Source organism: Mustela nigripes, chromosome 15 (genome assembly GCF_022355385.1).
Source record: "Mustela nigripes isolate SB6536 chromosome 15, MUSNIG.SB6536, whole genome shotgun sequence".
NCBI classification, from domain to species: domain Eukaryota; kingdom Metazoa; phylum Chordata; class Mammalia; order Carnivora; family Mustelidae; genus Mustela; species Mustela nigripes.
In genome coordinates, this window is record NC_081571.1 from 12,992,219 (window position 1) to 13,011,996 (window position 19,778).

The 19,778-nt window shown below is 38.4% G+C and overlaps 1 protein-coding gene across 3 annotated transcripts in view; it reads left to right on the top strand.

Moving 5' to 3' along the window:
* B3GLCT (beta 3-glucosyltransferase) overlaps positions 1 to 19,778 on the top strand; it is a 115,169-nt gene that overhangs the window by 85,283 nt on the left and 10,108 nt on the right. For 2 of the 3 annotated variants that reach the window (XM_059377804.1, XM_059377802.1), the window contains exons 13-14: positions 9,234 to 9,353; positions 15,133 to 15,277. In XM_059377804.1, the coding sequence (XP_059233787.1) occupies positions 9,234 to 9,353; positions 15,133 to 15,277 (265 nt within the window). The remainder of the gene's footprint in view (positions 1 to 9,233; positions 9,354 to 15,132; positions 15,278 to 19,778) is intronic. The other variant, XM_059377803.1, reaches the window with a different exon arrangement.

The window sequence follows — 19,778 nt, forward strand, 5'->3', positions numbered from 1 at the left end:
AAAAAAAAAAAAAAAAAAAAAAAAAAAAAAAAAAAGAAAAGAAATAACATTTAAATACCAGAAATAAAAGAGGACATTAAAGTGTATATTGAAAAGGCCTACCTAGTAGGTGCCTTGGAAAATTGACTTCAGCTTCTGATCTTCAGCTTCTTCACATCACTGGGTAAAACTACTAGGCTTCGATAACTTCCTCTGAGTCTTTAGGCAAAATTACAAAATAACCTGTAGAGCAAGAAAGTAGGACCAGCATCAGACTTCTCAGAATGACTTAAGTATGGAACAAATGGTAGAGGAACATGTTAAACTAAAAAAAATTGTGAGTCACAAATTTTATGTGCAGTATGCACATGCATCCTTCCTGGGGAATATATTAGAGAACTTCATGCAAATGAGAGAGGAAATTTGGGCAAGAGGACTGATGGTGGACATTTCATATATTTAACTGTAAAACAGGGTTGGGGATGTGGGTAGGGGAATAGTATATAAATGTAATATGTTTGACAAAGCAGAATCTTGAAACTTTTAAAAAATGGAAAGAAAAGGGAAAGTAGAATAAGATCATGGCTTACTGTATAGCTAGGAGAGGAGATTCAAAGGGTATCATATAAAACTGACAGATCTAATAACAAAATGTTAAATAAAACATAATAAGGCATAAAACGTTAAATATAAGATCATGGGAAAAACTTTTCCAACACAAATTTTTTTCTTAAAAGAAATAGTAAATAGTATGTGTATAATTAAAACCCAAAATAATTTCATGTTGAAACCAAATATTACCAGTTTTTCACTAAATTTGAATGGGTTTAACTTACCAAAGAACTTTTCAAATTGGCTCATAAAGCAAACCCCAACTCTGTACTTTTATATAAGAGACCTACATAAACATAGTTCTTCAAAAAGCCTAAAAATAAAGGGATGGATAAAGACCTAGCAAATCAATGAGAATAAAAAGTTCAATTCCCAGTTCTAAAAGCTGGGAAAAAGAAATCATAAAGCCAACCCCCAAAAAACACAAGGAAGGAGATAATAAAGATACATGCAGAAATGATGAGATAGAGAAAAAGTTCAAATTAATCAGAATTTTGTTTCCTTGAAAAATTGGTACTGAATGCTTTTCTCATTTAATGGTATCTCCTGGAAATCAAAACTCACAATGTATTTAGTATGCTAGTCTCTGTGTAAGAATGAAAAGGAAATAAAGCATACCTATATCTCCTTATCTTTACAAAATCAAGTGAGGGAGAGTTGAACCAATAAACCATGAAGTTGGTTTCTTTCTTTCTTTCTTTTTTTTTTTTTTTAAAGATTTTATTTATTTGATAGAGATCACAAGTAGGCAGAGAGGCAGGCAGAGACAGAGAGGAGGAAGCAGGCTCCCTGCTGAGCAGAGAGCCCGACATGGGGCTCTATCCCAGGACCCTGGGATCATGACCTGAGCCGAAGGCAGAGGCTTTAACCCACTAAGCCACCCAGGTGCCCCTGAAGTTGGTTTCTATAAGGGTTGGGTGGGAGAAGAGGATAGACGGAGTAAGAGAGGGTGTGATACTTCTGAATTTATCTTTTAATTCAGTTGAGTTGTGGAAGCATGCTCATATTTTACATATTTGAAAAATCAATAATGACAGGAGAAAAGATAATAAAGATAAGGAAAAAAAGATGAACTCAACTGTGTTTCAATTGAAAACATCACAGTGAAGGAAAAATGGTTTCCTGTTGGTCACATCTTAGACAAGCATCATGTAATTAAGGACAACAATGAATTATGACCATTAAAATTAGGGATAAAGGAGTTCATGCTTATAAGAAGTAGAAAATAGGTATGTTCATCAGGAATAGTGACCTGTAGTTCTCCTTTTATGTAGTGTCTTTCTTTGGTTTTGGTATCAGGGGAATGCTGACCTCCTAGAATGAAGTTGGAAGAAAAGCTTTTTTTCCTCTTCTGTTTTTATGAAATAGTTTGAAAGAAGAGGTATTAACTCTTCTTTAAATATTTGATAGAATTCACCTGTGAAGTCATCTGGTTCTAGACTTTTGTTTGTTGGGATTCGGTTTCCTTGCTGGTAATCAGTTGCTCAGATTTTCTGTTTCTTCCTGATTCAATTCTGGGAGGCTATAGGTTTCTAGGAGTTTATCTATTTCTTCTAGGTTACCTGAAACTAATATAACATTGTACATTAATTAAACTGGAATTAAAAAAATAGCAATGGTCGGGGCACCTGGGTGGCTCAGTGGGTTAAGCTGCTGCCTTCGGCTCAGGTGATGATCCCAGGGTCCTGGGATCGAGCCCCGCATCGGGCTCTCTGCTCAGCAGGGAGCCTGCTTCCTCCCCTCTCTCTGCCTGCCTCTCTGCCTGCTTGTCATCTCTCTCTGTCAAATAAATAAATTAAAAATCTTTAAAAAAAATAGCAATGGAAAAATAGTAAAACTGTCCAGTGGAAATACCAGACAACTTGACTAGGTGAACAGAATAGGTATCACTGTGAAGATCAGAAGGACATCGTGTGTCAGATACAGCATCATATATCCAATACTGTGACTGGGAATGCATATGCCGGGCTTTGTCATGAGGAAGCACCAGACTAACCCAACAGGAGGATCATTCCATTAAAAATTGGGGAGATGCTTTTATTATTAAAAATACCAGTGTAACAAAAGACAAAGAGAAGCTGAATAATTTTCAGATTAAGAGAGAATAAGGTGATATGATAAATAAATGCAATAAGAGATCCTGAGCTGCATCCTATACTGAAGGGGAGATGTGCTAGAACAGACATTGGGTAAATTGATAAAATTGGAATAAGGGTGGTAAATTAGATAGAAGCATTTGTTTTCAGTTTTGGAATCCTAATTAAGGCTGTTAGAAACTTTTGTGTATATATCTTTGTATATGTATTCGTCTTGGCTAAATACCTATGAGTAGAATGGCTGAAACATGTAGGTGTATATTTGACTTTTTAAGAAAATTACTATATTAATGTTAAAGTTTTTGAAATTCTTTACTTTTCCTGTTCTTAGGAGATACACATTGATGTATTTAGGAGAAATAGGCATAACATATGAGGCTTACTCCCAAATATTTTAGAAAAGAGAAAATATATGTGTATAACTCACACACACACGTGCACATTTACACACATATATATATACACAGATACATGAATATATGAATATGAATATCTATCTAGAGAGATTGAGAGAGAATGATAAAGCAAATAGGGTAAAGTTAACAACTGGTAAATATGGGTAAAGGATATAGGAGAGTACTTCCCATTGTACTACTCTGGAATTTTTCTATAATCTTGAAACTATTTCCAAATAAAACATTGAAAAATTAAAGCCATAGGTTGGAGTAGAATTTCATCTGGATTTTAAAAAATCAGCATTCTGACAAAATGAAGGGTAAAAAAATCATACAACCAGCTCAATAGATATATAAAAAGCATTTGACAAGATTCCATTCATGATAAAAACTCTCAACAAATGAGGTATGTTTCTTCTAAACCCAAATATAATAAAGGCCATATGTTAAAAACCCACAACTAAGATCATCCTCAATGGGAAAAATTGAGAGATTTTCCCCAAAATCAGAAATAAGACAAAGATGTCCACTCTCACTATTTTTATTCAACATAGTACTAGAAGTCCTAGTCATAGCAGTCGGACAAGAAATAAGAGACATCCATATTGGTAAAGAAGCTCAACTCTCAGTCTTTTAGATGACATGATAGAGATAGAAAACCTTAAAAATTCCACCAAAAAACTAATAGAAGTAATAATGAATTCACTAGAGTTGCAAAATTCAAAATTAATACCCTGAAATCAGTAGTGTTTCTGTGCACTCACAAAAAAACTCACAGAAAGAGAAATTAAAAACACCCCATTTACAATTTTACCAAAGAGGTGAAAGACTTGTACTCTGAAAACTATAAAACACTGTTGAAAGAAATTGAAGGTGACACAAACAAATGGAAAGATACTCCATCCTCTTGGGTCGGAAGAATATTGTCAAAATGTCCTATTACCCAAAGAAGTCTACAGATTCAGTACAATCCATATCAAAATATCAATAGCATTTTTCTTAAAATTAGAATAATCCTAAAAGTTGTAGGGAACAACAGAAGACCCCCAATAGCCAAGACATTGCTGATAAAAAAGAATAAACCTGGAGGTATCACAATCCCAGATTTCAAGATACACTACAAAACTGTAGTAATTGAAACCATATGGTATTGGCAATAAAGACAGATGCATAGATCAGTGGAACAGGGTAGAGACCCCAGAAATAAGCCCACATTATTACCGTCTGTCTATGAAAAAGGAGGAGAGAATATACAGTGGGCAAAAGTCACTGTTTTCAATAAATGGTGCTGGGAAAACTAGACAGCAACATGTAAAACAAGGAAGGTGGACTATTTTCTAACACCATGCACACAAATTCAAAATGTATTAAAGACCCAAATATGAAACCTGAAACCATAAAAATCTGAGCAGAGAGCTTGAGCAATAATTTCTCTGACATCGGCCATAGCGATATTTTTCTAGGTATGTCTCCTAAGACGAAAGCAAAAGCAGAAATTACCTATTGGGACTGCATCAAAATGAAAGGAAACATGCACAGCCAAGGAAACCATCAACGAAGCAAAAAGACAACCCACTGAATGGGAGAAGATATTTGCAAATGATCTCCAATAAGGGGTTAATATCCAAAATATGTAATGAAGTCCTACTACACCAAAAAACAATCCGATTAAAAAATGGAGCACCAGAGTAAAAAAAAAAAAAATAGAGCACCTGGATAGACATTTCTCCAAAGAAGACAAACAGATGGCCAACGGACACATAAAAAAATGCTCCCTATCAGTAATTTTGGGGGAAGTACAAAAATCAAAACCACAGGAGGTATCACCTCATACCTGTCCGAATGGCAAAAGTCAAATTCAAGAAACAACAAGTGTTGGCAAGGATATAGAGAAAAAGGAACCCTTTTGTGCTGCTAGTGCTAACACAAACTGGTGCAACCACTGTGGAAAATAGTATGAAGGTGCCTCAAAAAGTCAAAAATGATCCAATAATCCAATATCCATATGATCCAATAATTCCATTATTGGGTGATTACACAGGGAAAAAGAAAGCACCAACTTGAAAAGATCTATGCACCCCTATGTTTACTGCATCATTGTCTGCAGTAGCCAAGACATGGAAGGAGCCCAAGTGTGCATTGATAGATAAATGGATAAAGATGTGATAGATACTTATCACATCTTTATACACACACACACACACACACATACACACACACGGTGGAATATTACTTGGCTATGAAAGAAAGAGCTTGACATTTGTGACAACATGGATGGACCTGGAAGGTATTAAATGAAATAAGGTATTTGTCTTTCTTAGTCTGACTTACGATTCTACTAATAAACAGAATGTAAAATAAATAAAAGAATCAGACCTATAAATACAGAGAACTAATGATTGCCAAACAGAAGGGGAATGGGAAGTTGGGTAAGATACGTGAAGGGTAGAGGAGATACAGACCTCCAGTTATGGAGCGAGTGAGCCATGGGAGTAAAAAACAGAAGGCATACCATCCATGATACTGTAATAGCAATGTAATGGGACAGATAGTAGCAATACTTGTGGTGAGCGTAACATTACATATAAACTTGTCAAATCACTATGTTGTACAGCTGAAACATAGGTAACATGTGTCCATTATACATACACAAATCAGTATTATGCTGTTAGAAAATCTATATGCAACACTAAGCTGTGTTATTATGATTTTGATAGCATGTAGTCAGTCTTACCTGTTGCCATACTGGTTTTTTTTTTTTTTTTCTGTGCCTTAAAATTGCCCTAAATGGTAGCATATTGTTAAATAAAAGTTCCTTTCCCAGATGAATGGTCAATCTGCTTGGATAGAACTGGAGATTCTTCTGCTTTATCCACATTTCTAGTTTTTAGCAAAATGAAACATATGATGGTTGTCAGACTCAGTTTGATTCTTCAGCTTTAAAATGATACTGGGTAGGGAGATGGTTGATGTTAAAAGGAAAAGAAAACCAGATGAGATGTTAAATCCCAGTTATTTTAACCTCAGAAATTAGAAGTTGAGGGTTGAATTGACATTTTTACAATATGCAGGAGGAAGATAAATACTTTTCTTCTCAGGTCAAGGAGTAGATTTAAATTGGCCCCAGAGGTCTTCGAGGTTTTTTTGTTTGTTTGTTTTTGTTTTTCTTAAACACACACAGACTTTTACCAGCTGAAGGCCACAGTTGCCTTAGAGATCTTTGAGTATATTCTCCATAACCGAATGGTGTCTTACTGGGTATCTGCACACCTCCTCACCTTCCCCCGCAGAGTTATCAGCTGACCTGAAGACGATTCCAAACTAGGTGCCTAGAATGTTCACCTTGTGAGCCCCAAACAGGACAGTTTCAAAGATAACATTTTCTGGCCACTAAGAAACTGTCAACTTTGTCAGAGGCCTTGACTTCCGGGCAGGTAGAAACATCATTAACAAACCTGTGAACTCTTTGCACCATATTTTTACGTGATTTTTTCATCCATTAAATTTACTCATTTTCAGCTTTAGGCTTACTAGCTGGGCTATTTGTGTAAGATGCAGCAGTGCAGATTGGAAAGGGGGTCCTTCTCTTCACCTTGCGCATCTCCACTTTGACTTCTTAATATCCTACCTATCCCCCAAAGGAGGAAAAATGAAATTCTAGAGCACCAGTCTTCTCGGTGTTAATACTTCTCTATAAGAATTTGTGATTAATAAGTTAGAGAAATACTGGATATATCCACGTCTTGGACATGCATGATGCTCACCAGGCTTGAGAAACATTGAAATTTATTTAGCCAATTAAAAAAAATTAATCCAAATTTGACCACGGAACAACTCTTTTCAGGAAACGCTGATTAATGTCATGAGAGAACTGGGGATTTGGTGGAGTTGGACCTGGTCAGCTCTAGTTTAGAACACAGTGGAAGGACTTTATAAGGTATCTGTAAGTGGTGTAACTTCTTCAGACAAGGAAAAGCTAGCCCTTCTCAACATCAACCTTGGTCTCACCTTCCAGTCACAACCTTGGTAATATAACCATTGTTTCCAATGTCCTGTTAAAAGAACATTTTCTTCCAGTGGTGTCCTGCTACAAGACCACATTCTTATTGAACTTACACAAATAACTATAATTGATTTCCCATTTTGTTGTTGCCACAAGCCCCAGCCAAACCCTTCTGGGTGTGAAGTTACATTCAATTCACAACTCATATTTGGCACTAATATCCCTAAAGCCTGCACTCATCTTACTACTCTTTTTGCCTTTATTTCTCCCCCAAATTTTGAAGTGTTTCCATAGACAAGTGTGCATGCAGTCAGTGACTATTAGAGCTTGCTGTGTCTGTTGGTTGGTACAAGACCAATAAATGGTTAACTCCACCTGGGGCCTCTGGTTGCCCCCTATTGCACGCATGAGAGGGCAACACTGGCCTACCTCCTAGTCTCTGAGGGTAGTCTCTGGTCTGCCTCCCTAGTCTCAGGGGTGGTATCCACCCCTGAAATTCTGCCATTAGCAGAGGGGCACTTGGCAACACCCCTGGCTTTTAGAGCCTTCCTTCAAGGAAGTAAACTGCTTTCTCTTAGGCAGTGCCTTCTAGAGGCTTAGCAAGACTGAAATGGGTTGTTTGTATTTTCTCTCGGGGTCCCAGATAATACTAGATCTTGCTACTGTTGTTTACGAGCTCTTGATAGACCCCCTTCCCACCACTTTATCATTGGGAGGATCCTTTATTTTTCCCTGTTTTTCAGTTGATCTCCCTTTCGGTTTCATGTAAGTCTGCCATTATATAGGGGCTATTATAGCAGTCGGACGTTTAACCCCAGGGACAAGAAGGGATACTGAAGTCCCATGCCTAGTCTGGGGGACTGACCGTGAGATATGGAAATTCATACAAGAGGAAAGTAATTTTTCATTTGGGCCACCAAAATGCTGGGTGGAAATGGCATGTTTCATCCTCGGTTCTTCCACAGAGGTCAGGTGCAGCGGAGGGAACGGCCTCCTTGTTAAGCCAGGTTTTCTTAATGCTAGCATGTACCCAATCAGATTAGTTAAGTGCCTGCAGCTCTCACTATGCCTGCAGTGTATAATCTTTGTCACAAGGCAGGCTGAGCAGCGGCTTAGGCCATTTCTGAGGTCTCAAATCCATTTACCACTGTACGATGTTCTCCAGTATCCTACAGTCCGAACACCCACTGTTTCAGATAGGTGTTTTTAGGGCCTCCCTGTCCTCACAGGGACGTGGGATGACATCTGAATGGTCTGAAACGCGCAGAAGTCCAGGCCAAGTCTGCCCACAGGGTGGTAGCTAAACCGCTTGGGGTTTCCTTCACAGACAGTGGGCTTCCCCCGGCACAGCCCCTTCACCCATGGCTTGTTTGATTTTCAGTATCCTTCCCACAAGGAAGGTGGAGGAGGGTCAGTCATGTATCCCCCAGACTGAGAAGGCACTTTAATACTGAAAATGGAAGAAGCCACTCCATCCTGTTCACACGGTTTTACTCAGGACAGCTTACCGTGGGTTGGTTGGCTGGTCGGTGGGTGGGTGAGTGGTTGGGTCGTTCGGTCGGGACGGCAATATGCAGCAATTCTCTGCTAATATCCAGACCATAATCCCCAGCTTTTTTTGGCGAGAGAGGCGTGGTCCCATCACGGGGTAGTTATCTAAAGTGGTGCCACCTGCACCCTACAGGTGAGACCAAGATGGAGGCCGAAGATGGAGTCAGTGTTGTCAGCACTCCACACCATGTACACCTGAAAAGATGTTACGGTTGGTTCACACTTACTGAGAAGCAGGACTGGTAGAAGTGAGCTACCATCGGCAACCTTTACTTCATTAACTTGCTGCCCCCTCACTCAAACTAGGCAGCCATGTTCTGGCAGTGGCTTATTAAAACTGGGGATCCCCTTGTTTTTTAGTTTCTCTCCTGTTGCCAGGCATAAACAGAGTCCATCGATTTTTTTTTCTCTTTTTGAAAAAAATGTGTTTTTCTGTAAATCACTGAATTTCATCTCTAAATGATTTCATAGTATTATTATAATTATACATATATACATATAATTCTATAGTGTGACCCGTGGGATGTAAGAATCATAAACTCTTTACCATGAGCACACTTTGGAGTTAAGTCATTATTGTTCCCTTTGGAATTTCAGCATCTCCAGGCTCCGACACTTGCTTAGCTGTTACGACTCAAGCGAACCCGTGTTTCTGGGAGAGCGGTATGGTTATGGCCTGGGCACTGGCGGCTACAGCTACATCACGGGAGGAGGAGGGTAACTATGAGCATAGCTTTCTGCACGTACTTTCAGCATGAACTTCTATTTCCACCATACAGGGCTTGGTCTGTGGCGGTGGTCCTGATACCAGCATGCTCTGTATATGTTTCTGTTATAGGACAGTGAATATTAAATTTGTGAACTATGAAAAGAACCCATGCTAAAGACCATTTTTCCATGAAGAAATATAAATGGTTGTCAAGGTTCTTGGTAGAGACCAAGGTACTTGGTTCCTATAGGAATGATCATTTCTAGGTAGCCAATTAGTTTTGATTGTTTAAATGAAAAAAGAAATTTGGATATAGATTTTATGGTCAGAAAAATAAGTCATTAGACTTTTAAATTACCTGGTGCTAATAAATCACATTTCAGAAAAGAGTTTGACCTTAAGCAATTAAGTGCTATTTGTGTAGGATTGATAGGTTTTAAATAACAGTGAAAAGTCAATATTTTTAAATGAGCATTTGCCTGATCTCTTGTGGGGAAGATTTTGATTTGATTTATATGGGTAAATCAATTGAGCAATTAGTCTTTCTATTATTTCTGGAGTCTTTGCTATTGGGGTATGTAGGGAGGATCTCAGTATCAACTATAGTGATTTAAAGTCATTCAACAGGTATTTGCTGAATATCCACCATGTGCTGAGCCACATTCTTGGCACTGGTTTCTAAACCTCTGAAGGGTCAGGACTTTATATTCTTACTTTGCAATCCCTTAGATCAGAATGGTTCCTACTGCGGGACCTCCAGAATCACATTCCAGGGGTTCTGGTGTGGTCTAGCTGATTCAGTTGTTAATAGAACATGGCTATGACTCTGGAAAACAATATGAAGTTTCCTCAAAAAGTTGGAAATAGAGCTACCCTACGACACAGCAATCACACTACTGGGTATTTACCCTAAAGATACAAATGTAGTGATCCGAAGGGGCACATCACCCGAATGTTTATAGCAGCAATGTCCACAATAGCCAAACTATGGACAGAGCCCAGCTGTCCATCAACAGATGAATGGATAAAGAAGAAGATATATGCAATGGAATACTATGTAGCCATCAAAAATACTATGCAGGGCGCCTGGGTGGCTCAGTGGGTTAAGCCGCTGCCTTCGGCCCAGGTCATGATCTCAGGGTCCTGGGATCGAGTCCCACATCGGGCTCTCTGCTCAGCAGGGGGCCTGCTTCCCTTCCTCTCTCTCTGTGATCTCTTCCCTTCCTCTCTCCTACTGTGATCTCTCTGTCAAATAAATAAATAAAATCTTAAAAAAAAAAAAAATAAAAAGTTCTTTTAAAAAAAAAAAAAATACTATGCAGACATCAAAAAATGGCAAAAGAAATCTTGTCATTTGCAACAACATTGGTGGAACGAGACGATACCATGCTAGTGAAATAAGTCAATCAGAGAAAGACAGTTACCATATGATCTCACTGATGTGAGGAATTTGAGAAAAAGACAGAGGATCATAGGGGAAGGGAGGGAAAAAATGAAACAAGATGAAACCAGAGAGGAATTTGAGAGGCAGGTCAGAGGGTTGTGGGGGAAGGGAGGGAAAAAATGAAACAAAATGGGATGGGTGAGGGAGACAAACTATAAGACAATCTTAATCTCAGGAAACAAACTGAGGGTTTCTGGGGAGTGGGGGGAGAGGGATAGGGTGTCTGGGTTATGGACATTGGGGAGGGTATATGCTATGGTAGTGCTGTGAATTGTGTAAGCCTGATGATTCATAGGCCTGGGGCCTGGGGCAAATAATACATTATATGTTTAAAAAAAAAAAAAAAAGACTTACCGGGCCTCTGATGACCTTGGCAGATGCTCTTTTATTTTTCTAGCCTCGTTCACCTGCACCCTCATCCTATTTCAGTTCCTTGGAGTCATTTCTTCTGTCCTCTTCCCTAAGATTGGCATCTGCCGGTCTCTGTATAGCACTGTGTCCCCTCCCCAATTTTCTTTGTCACCCAGTTCATCCTTCTCATTTTTTTGGACACAATATAGCTATTATTTATTCCTGAAAGCTTTTGGCCTAGTCTGGCCTTTCACGTCTGGGTTTGATGCCTTTCAAATGTACTTTCGTAGCATATTATGCAAACCATTATCATTTAATTGCCTATTTACCTTTCTGTTTTCTACCTAAATTATGAATTATTTGAAGGCAACATCTGTGTCTCATTTCCCATTATATCCTCACTTGCTAGCATAGGGACTCTTTTTTTTTTTTTTTTTTTTTAACCAGGTACAATGAGTAAATGAATAAACAAATGCATGAACACTGAGCATTGGTCTTTGTATAACTAATGACTGGTGTAATATTCTGTTTTTAATAGCACTTTTACAAATATGCAGAAACATTTATCACAAGATTGTCTCATACCAACCTTTGAAGAAAGCTGCAGACATCATGTTAAATGATTTCTCAGTAGACTTTTCTGATGATCTAGCTTAAGAACCAGCATGACTTTTTTTGTAAACAGCAAGTCAGGATCAATTAATGGCTTATAAAACCAATGAATGGATCATGACCATCATTTAAAAATAATGAACTATAAAATGGAATAGAATAAAATAGAAATATCATAGTGTATCACATGTAGTAGGGGTGTATGTTTCATGAAATTTTCAGTTTTATATACACACAACACATACAAATGGCTGTAGTATGAAATGTGTTTCTTATGTTCTTGCTGTGGTTTACAGTCAAGTTACGTTTTTGTAAAGCCTTGCCTTCAACCATCTCCCTTCTGCCCCACGAAGCAGAGCTGAATCGGGAGTGTAGACTTCACAGTGATTTATGTGTAGGTGTTCCGTATTGTTTGGAAAATGAGACCTTTGTAGGATTTGAATGCAAGTACCTGGCATTCGTTTCATTGCTTACTCCTTGAATGTTCAGGTATCTGCAGACAGCTTATTCAATAACCGCTGTCCTTTTTGAAATAGTTACCTATGTCTGAGTAGGAAGCTATGATCAGGATGTCCTCATATTCTTTGGCAGCCTCCTCGAAAGGGCTGAGGACAGTGTTACCTGGAGACAGTCCTGACCTGTTCATCTGCTGGAAGACCGGGAGAGGCAGGCACATCTCTGATGCCCTTCACCTTCTGTATGTGCTCTTCCTCTGCACATGCGGACTTGGGCAAGCCCCTGCTTCCCATTTCAGTTTTTCTTCTGCTTAAAATTAGAGTGTGTATATTTAAAGAAATCACATTATTGGGCTTATAGCCTCTCAACATCTTTTTAATATTTAAAAGTTGGGCAGAGCAGACATACCGTGATATGTCTGGTACTTTTCCATTTTGGGGGACAACTTCATTTTTAAATAACCCATCAGCATACTAATAAGCCCATCTTATTAAAGGCTCATGTGTACTTAGTTTGTGTGAATAATTAATGTACGACTGTTCTGTGTGAGTAGGGAAAAAATTACTAATAAAGATTTTATGCTTACCTTTTATCTTCCTGTAAAGTTAACTTTTCAGAGAGGGGGCCAGGATAAAACTGGGCCTTCCCTTTCTTTCTTATTCTTTTAGATGCTGATGAAAGAAAAAAATAAAGTGTTTTACTAAAATCAGGCTTAAGATAAAGATGAGAGCTCTGATTGGAATACAAGTACAGTTGGCTCTTGAACAACATGGGTTTGAATTGGGCAGTTTCACTTATATGCAGATTTTTTTTTTCATAAATACAGTATAGTACTGTAAATGTATTTTCTCTTCCTTTTAATTTTCTTCATAAAATTTTCTTTTCCATAGCTTACTTTATTGTAAGAATTCAGTTTATAATATATATAACATACAATATATTAATCGACTATTCATCTTACCTAAGTAAGGCCAATAGTAGACTACAGTAGGTAACTTCTAGGGGATTCAGAAGTCGGATCAGATTTTAAACTGCACATGGGGCTGGCCCCTCAACACAGCATTGTTCAAGGTCAACTGCATTATACTTACCTGGGAAATTCCCCTTAATGTGGCCTTGGATAGATGTTTAAGGGTCTGTCTCTGGCAGGTGCATATCCCCTTACATAGGCTCTCTTCCTGGGATCAGGTAGATGAATGGGGGTTTGACCCATACGAAGGTGCTATCCCAATTCCTTATGGGCCCTAGACTCAGAGAATTTCTGGTGCGTTTTCAGACATGGAGTTTTCCTTTTGGTAGAGTTCACAAGAACTCTGCTTCTTCCTCAGGTACCGTCCTGTTTTCTTGTATCAACTTAAACAGCTGCTTTCCCCTCTTGTCTGGTCTTGTTTCACCGTGTCCTCCGACATGTTGGCCAGGGCAGGGAGAGGCCCTCCCTGTGTGGTTGCGTCACCAGCGCGTGGTCACTGAACCGAGTTAAAGTGAATTAAACCCCCAGCTGAGTATGCAATCAACATTTCGCATGAGGGATTGTCTTCAAGGTCTTTATCCTTTTTTCCTTCCCACTAGACTGATTCATAGAACTCCTTCCCCTCCCCCTGGAAGAACATCTTGGTAAGGGCAGCTTTATTCTCACTTCTTTGATGCATCAAATTCTGCTGAGTACTTACTGTGCGCAATTCCCTGCATTTGGCTGTGGGAATACGAGGACAAATTATAGACAGTTTTGCCTTCAAGGAAATTGTCGCTTACTGGGAATGGATTTGTGAACCATATTAGTCCCTTCAGCCCTGCCAGCTATTGGATTATTCATACTATGAGAAGAGCCATTACTACCGTAGGGCCAGAATAGTCCTGTATTTTAGGACCAATCTGTATTTCAAAAAGAACTTGGTGCCGAAGTGTTGGGAAGGGCCAGAGGAATAAAACGGTGCCAGGGGTTCTGCTGAGAACTCAGTAATTATAGAAAGCTGCTACAGCCCTGAAGGCTGGAAGAGCAGAGCAAAGGCTGTGTTCTGGAGCCTGTTCTGGAGCCTGTTCATGTGGATTGCTCTAGCTGCTTCTGCTTTTGGGTCTCAACACTGTGTCTGAGCCAGTCCTTGCACTGGCTCCCCACGGCCACTGTGGTTCTGTTGCCAACATTCTGCTGCCCCAGAGTTGTCCCCCATCGCCTGCCTCACCACGGAGACTGCCAGAGCCAGAAGTGGATGGCCTCCCCCAGTATTATGCCCCTCATTGTCAGAATGAAGCTGGGTATTAGCTGGCAAGGGAGTCTGGAAAGTATTATTTTACAGTTTCCATCCTCCTGCAGATCCAAGGAGGGCACAGAATGGCAAGATTGGGCATGAGTCCCACCAGAAAGTACCCAGCATACTGGGTCAAGTAGTATCATAGCTCTATTTGAGGCAGCTCAGTCTCTCTCTCTCACTGTCCCTCTCTCTTTTCTCTTTCTCAAAATCACCTCAAGGCAACTTTCATAGCCTGGAGTGACTTGGACAATGCCTGGTTGTTTCATTTAGATTTGATCTCACTTTCAGTCATCACTTGTATTAATGGGCCCATCTACTTTCTGGCAATGTTGGTGGATTTTGTTATTGACCTCATTAAGAGTGCTAAAACTGAAGAACTATTCTAATTTTCCATTGACACATTAGGAAAAGAATATTGTAGAATATTCATTTGTGAAAAATATATAAGGAAATAAAATTGCCTGTTAGATATGTACAGGTGTCTTCAAAGCAAATTTTCCTTTCATCAAAAGCACAAAACATTTCCCCCACAATAACTATTAAACATAAAACACTGCTGATGTCAACATCTTTATCAAGAATGTGGCCTCTGAACTCTATTTCTTTATTGAGATTAAAGGTCTGGAGGACCTGCTGCTCTAACCCTTTTCTCTGTCTGCTCTGGCTTCCCACTAGAATGGTCTTCAGCAGAGAAGCAATCAGGAGACTTCTCGCCAGTAAATGTCGCTGCTACAGCCATGATGCCCCCGACGATATGGTCCTAGGAATGTGCTTTAGTGGGTTGGGAATCCCTGTGACACACAGCCCTCTCTTCCATCAGGTGAGAACAATGTTTCTATACTTACCTCAGAGGGAGAGAGGGGGATTTTCTTCTCACTTAAAGATCCTGCTTCATTCCCTTCATATGTTCTTCTGGAAACCATATTAAGAACTATGTGGACAGGCCCCAGAGGGGCATCCTTAACAGACCTCTTTGTCCAGAGGGTTGATGCTGTACCATACCCAGCAGGAAGAGAGAAGGCAGAAACCTCTGGAAAACAAAATGGTGTTTGGTCATTGTCCTTCAATATAGGACCAGGGAAAATCTGCTCTCCACCCCACCCCCCTATTTTTAAGTTGAAAAATAGATCGCATTTTGAAATTATTAAATGCTATCTAGAAGTATATAGGAATGACCTAATATTTCCTGCTGTATATATGCCAAGTGTATGTAATTCTGTACTGTCCTAGGTTTTTACACTGTCCACTGGTTACCTTTTTATTGGGCTTACTCCTCTTTGGTTGCTATTAAACTTAAGTGGCTAAACACTTTTAAGCTTCAGTTTAGTATCTCAATAAGCATATAATCTGGAGGTTGTTGTTGTCTCAGATGATGTTTACCAGGGATGGTTGGTGCTCCAGACCATCATACTGTGGTCTGGAGAAGGGAATCCTCCGCACTCTTTTTGGTAGTTTCTTAGAATTAGGTCAGTGAATGTTCTGATGTTGTAAGAATAAATATGTTGTCAAATTTAGTAACCAGTAGCAAATGCTATCATAGCAATAAAGAAAATTGAACATGACAGAAATAGCACTGTAGGAAATAACTTAAACAAGGCAAAGAAAGTGTTTGCATTATCAAGAAAGGCAGAATCCATTTCTGCATCTTAAGGACCATAAGGGAGAATAAAAACAGATTTTCATAATAAGAAATGTATGAGAAACCTCTTTCTTGGTACCAGTCAGGAATACTTAACCATCTTTTAAAACCTTAGGAGGTCCCACTCATCTTAAGCCTATGTGTTGTGTTACAGGATGACTTAGAGAAGCAAGTTATTTTCTCTTGCTCTCTTTCTTGCTCTATCTCATAGAGTTTCACTTCTAGGAAAGGAAGGGTAATTAAAACCGTTGGTGTATAAGGGGAATGATTTATTATTGTTAATAATGCAGCATTAGATTTTTATAGCAGCCTTTTTCACTAAGGCAAGAATATGCTAGTAAAGAAAATGATAAAAAAAGAAAGACGGAAAATATACTTTAAGCAAAAATCCTTTGAAGAGAATTTAAAAATGAAGAAAACCCATAATTTCATAGACTTTAAAGCTCTTGATTTCCCTAATTCACATAATAAATTTTAAATCTTTCCAAAATTGTAAAATATGCTTAAAGCATATCCTCCCTTATAGATACCACTATATATCTTCTAATTCTTAAGCCTCTTTTAGAGAGTTTATGATGCTTGACAAATTATTTCCCATTTATAATGCTTGAACAGTGCTCCAAACAGTGTATTTGTTCATACTGAGAAACACATATAAGGCAAAGAGATAAAAATCCAAGATCCCTGAAGAGTTAGAGAAAGAGTAGGCTTTTGGAAACGGTCTCAGATACAAAATTGCCTGGGCCATTTTTCTTCCTTTTAGTCAGGGGAGGTAATTGTGAAATCACAGGCTTAGAAGGGGGCTTCAAGGAATGTCTAGTATATATTTTTATTAAAAACAAACTATCTGGAGCATATGGTTTCCTGTTCTTTCAAAATTATATGCTACCAGTGGGTATGGCAGCATGCAATGGCCAATGAATCCTCTGCATAAAATTGTTAAAATACTTATTTCAGGACTCTGGAAATAAACCAAAAGCACTAAGAAACATTTATTCCTGAAAAACTGCTAATTGAGAAGAGTATGAGGTCTTCTGAGGCCTTTCTGCCTGAAGTCTCTCCCCACCCGCCCCACCCAAGCTCCACCTCTCCAACCACCCCAGCTTGATTGGAAAGAGCAACAACAGTTTAATCTGTATGGGCCTGGCTGGGGAAAATGGCAGCTTTGCTGTCGGGGTGGGGGGGCACTTGGTTTGAGTACAGAGAGATAAAAATCCTAAAATAGTCAAACTTGGTAAGAAACAAGTAAGAAAAACCTGCACATTTTTGGACCTGAGGTGGCAGTCTCAGATATGGTAAAGGGTATCTTAGCCAGAAGTTTAATACTTTGTACCCTGGAAATAAGAGAAATAACAGGGCTAGAAAAGCTCTCCACAATTCTCTGGCCTACTGGGAAACCATGCACATGGACACTGGATGAGCCTAGAAGAAAGTAAAATCCAAGGCATATTTGAGAATCTATTGAGTCTTTGAATATGCTTTCCAGCCTATACATAGGTAGAAGCCTTAGGGGCTTGAGGTTTGAGCATCACCTCTGCCCATATGATAAGTTAACCACTAAGCTATTCAAGCACATTCAAACTAGGGATGACCCCTAGCAATCCAAGCTAAAAGTTAGAAATAAAAATTAAGTGGAGATATCAATAGCCATATACTGCAGTGAGAAAGATTCTACAATGTAAATCCAGGCAAGTTACTTCTTAAAAAAGTAGTAAAATTGGGGTGCTTGGGTGCTCAGTTGTTAGGCCTTTGCCTTCAGCTCGGGTTGTGATTCCAGGGTCCTGGGATCGAGTCCCGCATCGGGCTCCCTGCTCAGCAGAGAGTCTGCTTCCCTCTCTCCCCATCTCCCTACCATTCTGCTTACTTGTGCTCTATCTCTAGCTCTCTGTCAAATAAATAAATAAAATATTTTTTAAAAGTAGTAAAATTAAACAGATTTGTTGTTACAATACATCTTCAAAATAATCAACTTTCAACAAATTATCATGACACAAGGCAAAGAGATGTACTGAGGGAAAAATGTGGGAACAGAAACCAACTCTGAGTGGGACCACATATTGGAGTTGATAGACAAAGACTTCAAGAAGCTAATAAAATCATAGCCACAGAATTAAAGGATACCATGTTCATAGAACCAGAAGAAAATATGATTACAATGATTCAACAAATAGCAAATATTAATAAAAAATAGAAACTACAATAAAAAACCAATGAAAATTCTATAGTTGTAAAACCAAATAATTCAAATGAGCGATTATGTGGGTGGGCTTAATAGTAGATTTGAAATGGCAGAAGAAACAGTGAATTTGAAGGCAGATCAATAGAAATTACCCAGTCCAAAGAAGAGAGAGAAAAATGACTAAAGTATAATGAACAGAACTTTAAAATGCTTTAAGCCATAAAGTATACCAATATGCATTTAATGGGAGTCCTAAAAAGTGAGTGGAGAGAGAACAGGATGGAAATGTTTTTCAAAGAAATAGGGTTGAAACCTCCCAAATGTGATGAAAAACAATGTATAGCTCTAAAAGGTTCGAGTAGGGTAATCATGAAAAGAAAAGAATCACATAGAGACATGTTATAGTCAAACTGCTGAAAGACAATGAAAAAGTGAAAGTCTTAAAAGCAACCTAATGAAAAGAGAAACAAAAAATATAGTTACTAGCTCATTTCTCATTATAAATAATAGAAGCCTGAAGGCAGAAGCAAAAAACAAAACAAACAAAACAAAAAAAACCAACCAGCTAATGATTCTGTATCTAATAAAGCTATCCTTTCAAAACAAAAGTGGAATAAAGATATCCGTAAGTAAACAAAAAGTGAGAGAGATCTTTGCTAGTGGACCTCCCCTACAGGAAAACTAAAGGATATCTTTTGGGATGAGTGAAAATGGCACATGGTAATTAGAATATATAGGAAGGAATGGAAGAATACTGGATAGGGTTAATATGGAGGAAAATATAAAAGACTGTGTATGTGTGTGTATACATATATGTATATATGTGCATATATATAATTAAAAGAAAAGCTTGTATATAAACATACATATTTTCTCTCAATTTCTTTAGCAAATATAAGATTTTTAAAAAAGAGTTTTTAAATTTATTTGACAGAGTGAAACAGTGAGAGAGGGAACACAAGCAGGGGGAATGGGAGAAGGAGAAAAAGGCTTCCCCCCAAGCAGGGAGCCTGATGCACGGCTTGATTCCAGGACCATGGGATCATGACATGAGCCAAAGGCTGATGCTTAATGACTGAGCCACCCAGGTGCCCCTAAATATAAGATTGTTTAAAGCAATATTTATAATCCTATTATTGGATTTATAACATAGGTAAATGCCATATATATGATGATAATAGTGCAAAGATAAGGAGAAGGAAATGAAGCTATATTGTAGCAATTGATTTTATTGGAATTACGTCAGTATTAACCTAAGTTAAAGATTCATACTGCGATCCTTGGAAAAATCTCTGAGAAAATGATTTAAAATATATAGTTTAAAATATCAATAGAGGGATTAAATAAATATACACAAAAAGATTCTTTAACCAAAGAAGTCAGTAAAGGAGAAACAGAAGGACAAAAACCATACATGCAGAAAATAAATGGCAAAATGATAAAAATACAGGTGTATCAATTATTACATTAAATATGAATGGACTAAACTCCTGAGTCAAAAGG